The 12,441-nt window shown below is 43.3% G+C and overlaps 1 protein-coding gene across 4 annotated transcripts in view; it reads left to right on the top strand.

The window, feature by feature from the left end:
- The window catches only part of rasgrf1 (Ras protein specific guanine nucleotide releasing factor 1), a 560,812-nt gene that overhangs the window by 296,257 nt on the left and 252,114 nt on the right, over positions 1–12,441 (top strand). For 3 of the 4 annotated variants that reach the window (XM_053500653.1, XM_053500656.1, XM_053500655.1), the window contains exon 16: positions 10,781–10,870. The exons of the other annotated variant lie outside the window; for it this stretch is intronic. In XM_053500653.1, coding sequence (XP_053356628.1) covers positions 10,781–10,870 — 90 coding nt within the window. The remainder of the gene's footprint in view (positions 1–10,780; positions 10,871–12,441) is intronic. 4 annotated transcript variants of the gene reach the window in all.

The following is a 12,441-nucleotide window of genomic DNA, read 5'->3' as shown; positions in this document are numbered from 1 at the left end:
TTTTTCCCGATTTGATCTTAACTGGTACTATTGACAGCACACAGTTATCTCCTGCTGACTCCGAGAAGCTACTTGATTGGTAGTTAAGGGAGACCTGGGCACATGAATTCGTTTTGTGATTCAACGTCCATTGTATGTTTGTGGCCGTCCTTAATGTGTAAAATACCTGGGTGTTTTTGGAAGCATTCCCTACAATCTATTCTTTTCTTACACATCTTGCTAATATGACCTTGAGTTAAGCATCCAAAGCACAAGCCCTTAGACTTCAAGAATTCCATCCTTATCGTATGTGGTTGTTCTTTAATTTCACTGCATGACTCAAGAGCATGGGCTTTATAGCAGTACATACATGGTTTCTCAAAGGCATTGGTCTTGGGTGTACTGACCTGTTTTCTTAATGCATCTGAAGGCTTTCTTTTTTCCATGCATATATTGGTTGCAAAGCTGCTCTTGCTTATGCCTTTCTTAGGATACTTCTCTTTCGGATTCGCCTTCACTGCTACAACATTATGGTTATCCAGTATGTCTCCAAAGAGAGGGTCCATAACCAGTTTTGCTTGATGGTCAATAAAGTCAACTAAATGAGTAAATCTGGCTCTTACTTCCTCTTGCTCTTTGATGTCAAAAGCTTCCGATCGCCACCTTTCTTTCACCTTGTACGGCAACTTTGAAATTACAACTAGGATTGATGTCAAATATTGATGTTATATTCCACCACAAGCGGACACGGACACTGCCTTATGCGAGCTGCATGAGGCACTCACACAACAACAAACACAACACCGGGACGCTGCGCTTATTGTGGCGGGGGACTTAAATAGTGCCAACCTCAAACGCGCAGCGCCAAACTTTTATCAGCACATCACCTGCCCCACCAGGGGCGAAAGGTACACCACTGCTACACAATGGTCAAGGACGGCTACAAGGCACAATCTTGTCCACCGTTTGGTAAATCCGACCATGCCGCCATCTTCCTCATGCCAAAATACAAACAAAGGCTGAAACAGGAAGTTCCGGTTCAGAGGGAGGTCGCGCGCTGGACGGACCAATCGGTGGCCGCGTTACAGGACGCACTCGATGACGCAGACTGGGACATGTTCAGAAACAGCTCCGACGATGACGTCAGCGTGTTTACGGAAGCGGTTGTGGGATTCATCGGGAAACTAGCGGACGATACCGTAGAAAAAAAGACTATTAAAACGTTTCCCAACCAGAAGCCGTGGGTGGATAAAACCATCCGCGACGCTCTGAAATCTCGCACCGCTGCCTACAACACGGGACTCGCGTCGGGGGACATGGAACCATATAAGGCTGCGTCATACAGCGTCCGGAAGGCGGTGAAAGAGGCGAAGCAGCGCTACGGGAGAAAACTAGAGTCACAACTCCAACAGAGTGACTCTAGGAGCCTGTGGCAGGGATTAAGGACAATAACGGATTATAAAGCACCAACATCCGGTATGATAAACGCAGACGTGTCTCTGGCAGACGAGCTGAACACTTTCTATGCTCGCTTCGAGGCTGCAGCTAAAGACGCTAGCGATGCTAATGCTAGCGGCGCTAACGGCTGCAGACAGAAAGTCACTGCCAGCACCGGAAGCGCGTTCATCATCACCGAGCATGACGTGAGGAGAGCCTTCAAGAGAGTGAACACCAGGAAAGCAGCAGGACCAGACGGCATCTCAGGCCGTATTCTCAGAGCCTGCGCAGACCAGCTAGCACCTGTGTTCACTGAGATGTTCAACATCTCTTTATCTCAGTCGGTGATCCCCACATGCTTCAAAGAATCCATCATTGTTCCTGTCCCAAAGAAACCTCATCCTGCTTCCCTCAATGACTATCGCCCTGTAGCCCTCACCTCAGTAGTGATGAAGTGCTTTGAACGCCTGGTCAGAGACTTCATTATCTCTTCACTACCAGACACACTCGACCCACTACAGTTCGCTTATCGTCCAAACCGTTCCACGGACGATGCAATCTCTTATCTCCTCCATACATCTCTCACTCACCTGGACACTCGGAGGGGGAATTATGGGAAAATGCTCTTCATCGACTACAGTTCTGCATTTAATACCATAATTCCCTCCACACTTACCACCAAGCTGGAACACCTGGGACTCAGCTCATCAATGTGTCAGTGGATCTCCAATTTTCTGACTGGCAGATCACAGGCAGTAAGGATGGGCGGACATGTCTCAGCCTCCCTCACTCTCAGCACTGGAGCCCCCCATGGTTGTGTTCTGAGCCCCCTGCTGTACTCTCTGTACACCTACGACTGCGTGGCCACTATCAGCTCCACCACCATCATCAAGTTTGCTGACGACACTGTTGTGGTGGGCCTGATCACGAACAACGATGAGACGGCCTACCTGGAGGAGGTTGGAAATCTGGAGAACTGGTGCCACAGAAACAATCTCCTCCTGAACGTCAGTAAGACAAAGGAGCTGATAGTGGACTTCAGTACAAAGCAGGTGAGGAACTACCAGACCCCCGTCATCAACAGGAGCCCAGTGGAGAGAGTGGACAGCTTCAGATACCTCGGTGTTCACATCACGCAGGACCTGGCATGGTCCTGTCACATCAACACCGTGGTAAAAAAGGCCCGGCAGCGTCTCTACCACCTCAGACGCTTGAGAGACTTTAGACTGCCCTCCAAGGTGCTCAGGAATTTCTACTCCTGCACCATAGAGAGCATCCTGACGGGAAATATCACGACCTGGTTCGGGAACAGCACCATGCAGGACAGACGAGCTCTACAGAGGGTGGTGCGATCAGCTGAGCGCATCATCCGCATCGAGCTCCCTGACCTGCACTCGATCTACAGCAAGCGGTGCTTGACCAAGGCCAGGAAGATCGTGAAGGACCTCAGCCACCCCAATAACGGACTGTTTACTCTGTTGCGGTCTGGGAAGCGATTCCGCTCCTTGAAGGCCAACACAGAGAGACTTCTTATTTGTAAACTTTAATTCTCTTTTAGGGTCAATGGCAGTCGTATAATGCATTTCACTACATTTCGTACTGTGTATGTTTGTGTATGTGACAAATAAAATTTGAATTTGAATTTGAATTGTCCAGTTCTTCCATATACTTTCCATCCTCCAATGTGTTACGACAACCTATCAGGAACAGAGCATATGCACTTAATGCTTTACCATCATCAGACTTGATCTGAGGCCACTTTAAAGCTTTATCAATATAGGCCCTTGCTATGATCAGTTCATCTCCATAATGCCTTTGAAGAAGTCTTTTTGCTTCTTTGAAAGCTCTGCTTGATGGCATATATTCACAGCTTCTGATTAACTCTTGGGGCTCTCCTGCAGTGTATTGTTCTAAATAATATAGCTTATCCTTTTCACTGTCTGTTTTATGTTCAATTGTGTGCTCAAATGACCTGATGAAGGATTTGTAGGTTAACGGATCTCCGGTAAACACTCGGATGTCTTTACTAGGAAGGTTAACTTTTTCTGTTCTGCTGTCGTTTGCTTGACAATTAGCACCGTGGCCAGTGTCTTTTGATGTGCCTACTTGTGGTGCTGCAAGTGACATGGCATTTATTTTTACTTTTCCCCACAGCTGAACGACAAGGTGAATAATCTCTTTGCTCTGTTTTCGATTCATGCTCTGTAATTGCTTCAGATGAATTCCTTTCCTTTGCTTGGATCGTACACTGCTTCTGTCATCCTCTGAATGTTTATACTCATTTAGTACCATTATTTTAGCATTGCTTTCAGCAAGAGCGGTTTCAATTTCAAGTTCTTCCATTTTTGCTGTGAGCTGCATCTTTTCGATTTCGAGTTGTTGTTTTTTCTTTAAAGCTGCTGCTCTTGCTAGCAAAGCTGCCCGCTTTAATTCCTCTTGTGCACGTGCAGACCGTATTGAGGAGGAAATTGATCCACTTTCAATATCTGAACCATGCTTCTGTTTTGATTTAGTCCTGTACATGGATACCTGTGAGGCACTATCATGAGGAGCAACATCATCCTCCATTTCATCATTTTGGCCTTTTTTATTGCTAACAGCAGCCAACCAATCTTTCATTTTCCTTTTAAAAAGTCTTAAGGAATCCATTTTAGGACCAACCCAATTTTCTTTTCATCTTCAGGCAGAAGATCTTGTACTTGCACGTTTAAATCGGTAAACTCCGTTAACAACTGTGCAAAATCATTTTGCATCAGATCTTGTACATTCAGCAGATTTCCATCATCGGTCATTAACTCTTCAATGCCTTTGATCTTATTGGTAAGAGCAGATTTTGCCCTTCTTAAACTAATGCGCCTGTGAAGCTGCTCTTCTAAGGCCCTTTCCGTGGGTTTAAACACTCTTTTGTGTTTAACAATCGCAACGTCATCCTCTCCTCCCTCAGCCATCATACTTCTTTTAGTGCACAAACTGCTTGCAAACGTTCAAAAGTACCTGCGATACCTTTCTTTCTCAAACGCATGCATTTCAGCTTCACAATAAATAAATGAGTTAACTTATAGCCGATTTAAGGTCCGTTACCTCGTACGCAGATCCGAACTTTAGTATGCGGCGACGTTCCTCCAGAGAATAACGCAATGTCCGTGATTTATAATCTGTGATCATTAAAGGTTTCCGTGATCATTCAAAGACCATCCTCTTTCGTCGATGTCCTTGTCATATGCGCGACATTCACACATTTTTTTCTTCGTTTCACTTTTCCATTCCACAGAGCTAGTTTTTTGACTAAATGTGAGGGCTAGCGATCTGTTTATTTACTTTCATTATGCTTCTTCTTCTTCAAGTGTGAGCGTGTATTGAACTCGAATAACATCCAAAGTCCAGTAATTTTCTTTTCTTTTAAGTTTAATAACTAAATAACTGGAAATGTTACACAGTCAAAAAACTGTAGCACTCCAATCTGGACATGCAGAATTCAAACGGCCCTTGCCGGAAATGACATCAACGTCATTTTGAATATTTACATAAAACGTATTAAATTGTTTAAACACAATTATTTAACAATTACTTAACCCAAACCATAACTTATTTCTCTTCTACATAAATAAACAAATAACTTAAATGGCTCTTACATAAACACTGAGTATTATTTTTGAAAGTAACCTTCAACATAATTTTTGTCCGGAGTTCATAATGTTTTTGTTGCATGCAGAAATAAAATTTAGTTTTTTTTTGCAGCAGTTCATTGATTTCACAAATTTTCACAGATTTCACACTATTTTTTATTTTTTATACATAGCATAAAAAATGATCTATGCAGTATTATCTACATTTTAGATGACAAATTGGTTTTGCAGCCCCGGTGTTATCTTTTCTGTGGGAAACCGGTCCAAATGGCTATTTAAGTGTTTAAGGTTGCCAGCCCCAGTTTAAGTGAAATTGCTTTCCTTGCATGTCTGATACACTCTAACATATGTTTTAAATATGTGTATGGTGGTTCTAGTTCTCTCCCTCTCCCTCTCTCTCTCTATCTTTGCATGCACTAGTATATAGTAGCTTGTTACAATTGCTCTTCTTTTAGTGCTTTTTCTTTCTCATTATTTGAATATTTCTTTTCTCTATTTTGTCTATAAATAATAGTAAGCTCAAATGATCAAAAATTTTTCTTCTTTTTTGGTAGTGGAATTCCTTTTTTTCTGGTCAACCTGAGACCTGTGTGCAGGAACATGGAACTATTTTATACATTTGTTCTACTTATCAGGCTGTACTACTCATGCTTATCAAACATGCACATACCAAAAATACGTCATGTTTCGCTCCTTTATTGGACCCATAAATTCGATACTTCTCCCAGCGACTTCTGCGTTTGTTTAGTTGTTGTTGTCAGTACTGAAAGTTTTTTTTTTTCTTTGTGTTGTATTGCACATTTTATTTGCATGGATAATGTAACACAATATTACATCACCATATCTTGTAATCTATCTTGCATTAATGTTTCATTACAATGCTTAACGAGCATCAAAGCAATAAGGATTATATTATGTTACAAAGTCCTACTTGTGTGTCAGAAAATGTTACTTCTGATTAAACTGTACTATATTTTTTGCAGTGCTAAGACTAAGACATTATAGGTAAAAGAATTAGAGAAAAGAGAATGGACTGGTGTATTTTAAATTTTTGTTTACTGCTAAGAATTCAGGCAGGGTGGGAAAAATTATAGATCACCAGCTTCTTTTTTTATGCCAATGATAAAGGATGATCGCACTGCAGCTGGCCAGCACTGTTCATCCAACTTTGTATTGAACATCAGTAATGAGATTGAAAGGAGGACAGTGAGAGGACGCAGAGGTCCAACAGGGTGAATGTGAGGAAAATTAAACCTACAGAGGGAGCCACATCAAATAGACGCGGCCGTGTAAATGGCGTGCGGCTGCCCTATGGACAGCCCCCTCCCTCTCCTACCAGAAAGGCGTGTCAAGATTTCACAGTAAACACGCCCATTCAAGCCCTATTTATTCAGTTACCTGGTGCCACCACTAGATGGTGCTTTGTTTTCAAGAACACGTTAGCTCCGTTTAGCTCCACAAATGAACGGGCAACTAAAGGGTGCTTTCCCACAGAAAACCCCATCAATCAGAACATAGCAGGCTAAAATAGCGGCTACGTACATTCTGAGAGTACTAGGGCACAAGCCCGAGGACAACAACATTTCCTGCAGCACTGAAACAATTCGGCAGTGGACTGGGTCTACATGTTTTGTCATGCACCAACTTTCAAATACATTCCATTTAAGGGCATAAGCTCTTCTAGTGGAGGGGGCCCTAGCACTTAGAACAGTTTCAATTACGCTGGCTGGAAGACCAGCTTGACTTATTTGGTCCTGCTCTGGGGCCAGACGTGAAGGTTTTAAAGCTCGGGCCAAGGATGAAATATTGTCCCCTGCGCTTGAGACAGAAGATCCCTCCTCACTGGAATCACCCATGGTGAGCCGTCAAGGAGAGATATTAGATCCGAGAACCACAGTTTTGTCGGCCAACAGGGTGCTATCAATAAGAGGCACAAACGCTGTTGACGGACCCTCGCCAGGACTCCTGGGAGCAGAGCTATCGGAGAAAATGCATAAAGGCATAATTTGAGCCACGTATGGGGAATCGCGTCCAGACCCAGGGGAGCTGGAAGAGTCATAAAGTAGTAGAGGGGACATTGTGCTGTCTCTTGGGAGGCAAAGAGGTCCACCTTTGCTATAAAGAATCTTTCCCAGATCTGACTACTTTGGGGTGGAGTCTCCATTCCCCGTGTGTCACAGCTTGTCTGGACAGTAAGTCTGCTCCCACATTCATGTGCCCCGGAATGTAAATCACCCTGAGGGAAAGGAACTTGTCCTGTGCCTAAAGCAGAACCTGGTGAACTAGCTTGTTCGAGCGGCACGAGCGCAATCCGCTCCGGCGATTTATGTAGGAGACTATCGATGTGTTGTCCACGCGCACTAGAACATGGTAGCCTCTCAACTGCTGGAGGAAGTGCTGTAGGGCCAAAAATAGAGCCATTATTTCGAGGCAATTGATGTGCCATGCGAGAAGATGGCCTCTCCAGCTACCCTGGGTTGGACGGCTATCCATGACCGCACCCCAGCCCGTAAGGGAAGCGTCTGTCGTTAACATTTTGCAATGACAAGATGGATTTAGAGTGGGACCCAAAGTCAGAAACCATGGTCTGAACTACATAGAAAGGGTACAAAGTACTTTGCGCATAACCCTTATTTGCATTTAGGGATTGGCCCTTGAGTGAAATCCCCTGGCTCTTAGCCACAACTGAAATGCTCTCATGTGCAGGAGGCCCAAAAGTATCACCATGGATTCAGCTGCCATGAGGCCCACAGATTTTTGAAAGTGATGGACAGTCATTTTCTGGTCTAGCTTGATCTCCTTCAGGGTGCTAAGAATGGATTCGATACGAGCGGGAGACAGCTGTGCCTGCATAATGATCGAATCCCATGTGACACCCAAGTATGTTGTCCTCCAAACTGGAAAGAGAACGCTTTATCGTAGCGTTAAGTCTCAATCCTAAAGAATGGAGAGGAGCTAGGACGACATCCCAATGTCGAAGCGCTAGCTCCTGAGACTGGGCCAGAATCAGCCAGTCGTCTATGTAATTTAAAATACGGATGCCCTGGAGTCACATACACATCCATACACTTTGTATATGTGCGATAGATAGAGCTAGACCAAATGAAAGGACCCGATACTGGTAAGCTTTGCCCCTGAAAGCGAACCTTAGGAACTTCCAGTGTTGTGGCAACATTTGTATGTTAAAATATGCGTCCTTCAGATCTATTGTCACAAACCAATCCCTTGGTTGGATTTGTGAAACAATGATTTTGACAGTTACCATTTTAAATCTGTGCTTCTTGAGATAGCGGTTCAGCCCGCGAAGATCTAGAATTGGACCTGTTTTTCTTGGAAAGCAAAAAATAACGACTGCTCAGGTGATGAGACAGTAGCCTGACTCTGTGTAGGGGAACATGTTCTATGGCCCCTTTTTCCAGCAACGTCTGCAATTCGAGAGTTAGCAGATGCGCCCTTTCCGGTATCACGGAAGTGGAGACCACGCCGTTGAAAAGTGGAGGGCGATGTGCGAACTGAATCCTGTAGCCTTTTTCCCCCATGGTCCTGGGCGCATGAGCTTCAGGACTTCTTCTTAAAGAAGAAGACAGTGCGGCAGGCCGATCTCTTTGAAGCGGCTTGTAAGGGGCCAGCCGTACCCCAGTCCTTACGAGGGGATGCCCGGCTGCTAACGCTTTTCTTTTGCACCTCCCACCTGGTGGAGAGTCAGACCTGGTCAAGACTGGGTGGCCGACAGTCCCGACTCTTGAGCACGGCGGGGAAGAAATTTCCCGAAGGCCTGTTTATAAAGCCTAGCTTCCCGAAACCTATTGCCGACGGAATTAACAGCATTGCCGAACAGGCCGGAAGGCGGGCAAGGGCATCAAGGAGGAATGTTCAATCCTTATCCTTGATGCCTGTCAGGTTTAGCCACAGGTGCCTTTCTGCGGATACCAGGGAAGCCATAGAACAGCCGATAGCACGTGCCGTCTGCTTGTTCGCTTAAAGAGACAAGTCCGTAGCCCGGCATTATGCTCTGTCATCCACAATCCACAAGTCTTTTAGCAGATCAGCCTGGTATGCCTGCAAGACCACCATGGTGTGCCGTAAAGCGCCGGCCTGACCTGCTGCCTGAAAAGCCTTTCCCACCAGGGTAGATGAGAGTCTACATGGCTTGGAGGGAAGTGTTGGCTTTTTCAGGGAAGATGATGTCCCAGGAGAGGGATAGCCCGCGAGCGTCTCTTCTATCTGGGGCATCATCAAATAACCCCATGCTTTCGCATCAACAATATTCGCATAAAATGAAGTCTAAGGTACAAAAATACGGGATGAATAGGGCTTGCTCCAGGAACGAGTTAACTCGTTGTGGAGGTCACCAAAAAGGGGAGGAAGCCGCGTTGTGGCTCCATCTCCTGGTCACCTAACAGAAATCTGTTGTCTAACTTAGAGCGCTTAGGGATGGCTTGCTCCTGCGACCAATGTGCAGCCACTCGACTGCACGTGTTATTACTTTAAGCAGCTCCTCATACTCTCTGTCCTCTTTAAAGGAGCATTCTGAGGTAGCTACTTCCATTTCCGCAGAAGCAAAAGAGAAAGTCTCTCCTGCACATTCACAAGAAGCACTGAGGCGCGCTTGTGAAGTGGAAAGAGAAACTTCCCGATCAGATGAGAGGGCGAGAGATAGGAGGGGGCAGTCTGTCTCATGCACCTCTGCCAGATCGGCGGTCTGAAGACAAAAAGATCTGAGGAATGTTTTCGGTTCACTCCTATTCATAACCTGCTGGTCCGTCTCATCAGACGACGTCACCTGAGCGAGGTTATATAAGCCAAAATTTGGTGTGTTTGATACACACATGCTTTACAACCGGCAACACGAAAAGATGTTACCATAGCGTTTTCACACAGCATCAAGTGTAGCTTTTAAAAGGGAACATTGTTTATTTGCGGAATAAGGTAATAAGCTATATTTGAAATAAAACTAACCAGGAAGTAAGTGTTTCATACATTAAAGTACTGTGTATAACCAAGTGCCCTAACAAACATAGCAACAGTGTACAGTACAAACAAAGAGTGCGTGCGCTGGGAAATTGGAAGGTGAATAAGGACGAGACAAAATTCAAGACAACTCATTTACACGACAAAAGACGGTCAAAGGTGTGAATGCGCATCTCCGCTTTGCTCTTTGGTGTGTGTGTGTGTGTGTGTGTGTGTGTGTGTGTGTGTGTGTTCGTGTTTTAGGTTTCTAGGGGTGCATTCTTAAATTCAATCGGTCTGAATCTTTATAACCATTAGTGCGTCACGTTGTCTTGTAAATAGCTAATTAAACCTATGAACACAGCTGAAATAAGAAATAATAAACAGACACATAGTCTTTTTTATATTATCGGTATAGATAAATTACAAATGTTACCGTGTTTTTTAAGATTATTAAGGCTGTCTTAAAAAATATTGCAATAAGTAGGATTATACAGCAGTGCAACCATCTTTTTGGAAAGCGCATGTGGGGCGTTTATAGGGCGGGGCATCGCTAACTGCATCATCGGGGGTGATCACATTCCATGCACTGATTGTGCATGGACTTGTCATGGTTCTGCCATGGACCTGCCATGCTCCAGGCGACTGTTTGACGTGGCTCCCACTGTACATATATCCCCCCTCATATTATGGGTAACCCGAGATTGCTGGAAAATAAGAAGGATCGGCTGATGGCTTTATTAAGACAGAGAACATCTTTTGTGAATGTAGTCTGATGTGTTTTACAGAGACTTGGCTACATGATGAAATATCCAATTCCAGCTTTACAGTAAATGGCTTTAGCGCTGTTTGGGAGGACAGGAGGAGACAGCAAAAAGGTAAGAGGAAAGGAGGAGGGTAGACTGTTAATAATAACATGTGGTGCTATTGTAAAAGACCATGTTTGTAGCCCTAATATTAAACTTTTTGCTGTAAAGCTTCTGCTCTATTATAGTGAATCTCGAAAAATTAGAAGAGCATGAAAGAAATTCTTTAATTTAAAAAGAGGATATCTCATATATTTTACATTTATTACGGGTAAAGTAAAATATATTTCAAATATTGTTTGTTTTTAATTCTATGATTATGGTTTGCAGGTCATGAACAACAAAAAAATCCATCACCTCAAAATATTTGAATATTTACCTACTATTTTAACTACTATTGATAAAGTATAAACATAACATATCTTTCGGACTAGTTCAGTACACAAATAAGAAAATCTGCTGACTTGACAGCTGTTCAGAAGATGATCACTGATTTCCTCCACAGGGAGGGTATGCCACATAATCATCTAGCAAATACTGTATTGAAGCATATTCATGAAAAGTTTAACGGAAGGATGAAGGTGTGGTAAGAAAAGATGTACCACAATATTTGCATAGCAAATTTGTCAAGCAAAGCCAATTCGAGACCTTGAGAAAGATCTTTTACAAAGAGTGGAGTGAAGCTGGAGTTAAGTGTATTCACACATCGACATCTTCATGAAACTGTTGATGTATCGGTCTCACTGAATGCCTCAGGAAGTTATCCAGCAAGCTAAACATCTTCCCACAATTCTGGACACTGGGGGTGAAGTTAACGTCTTCATCATAAAAAAAAGTTGTGAAACTGTAATACAAATACATGAACCAGAGAATTCATGAGTAACATGAATTACAAAATACATAAAATATAGGAGATTCAATAGAGATTCAAGATCCAAAATCACAATATTAAACATTTATTTTATTTTAGTTTTACTCACTTTACTAGGAATGCCGTTGCAAAGGTCTAACCAAGCAGGCACCAGGGAACAAGCCATGCAAATTCACCATGCGATTTAAAATTACTTTCGCATTCTCCCACTTTCTTTGTAAAAATATTATCAAAATAAAAGTCCAGATATCTAAACTGAACTGGTAGAGGCAGAACACTGCCCATCTGGTAATTTCCCTGTTACAATACCACAACCATTTTTACTAACACCAGACTGGGAATAAAAGGAACACAAGGTCAGAAATAGGCCTGTTGTAAGTCTTTGTGACTCCTTGCAAAGTAACCTTTACTTCAACCTTTCTTACAAGTTTATCCTGACTTGGAATTGTCTTTATGATGACCCCCATTGGCCATTCATTTCTTCTGGCACCAGAGGGTGAGCGTTGACTATGGCTGTGACCTTAGGCATAAACGTAGTTAGTGTCTCATGCATGAGCTGCACACGTCCAGAGTAAGTAAGTAAGTAAGTAAGTAAAGTTTATTTATATAGCACATTTCCCTCAGCAAGCTGACCAAAGTGCTTAAGAAAATCAAGAGATAAAAACATAAAACAAACAAATAAGACAAAATAATAAAACAATAAGACAGTAAAACATAAATAAAATCCAATCAGAAAGCCTGGGAGTAAAGGTGTGTTTTCAACATCGTTTTA

The sequence above is a fragment of the Clarias gariepinus genome, chromosome 7, assembly GCF_024256425.1.
Source record: "Clarias gariepinus isolate MV-2021 ecotype Netherlands chromosome 7, CGAR_prim_01v2, whole genome shotgun sequence".
Classification (NCBI taxonomy): domain Eukaryota; kingdom Metazoa; phylum Chordata; class Actinopteri; order Siluriformes; family Clariidae; genus Clarias; species Clarias gariepinus.
Note: the sequence above shows the minus strand (reverse complement) of the source record. Positions and strands in the feature narration are given on the sequence as shown.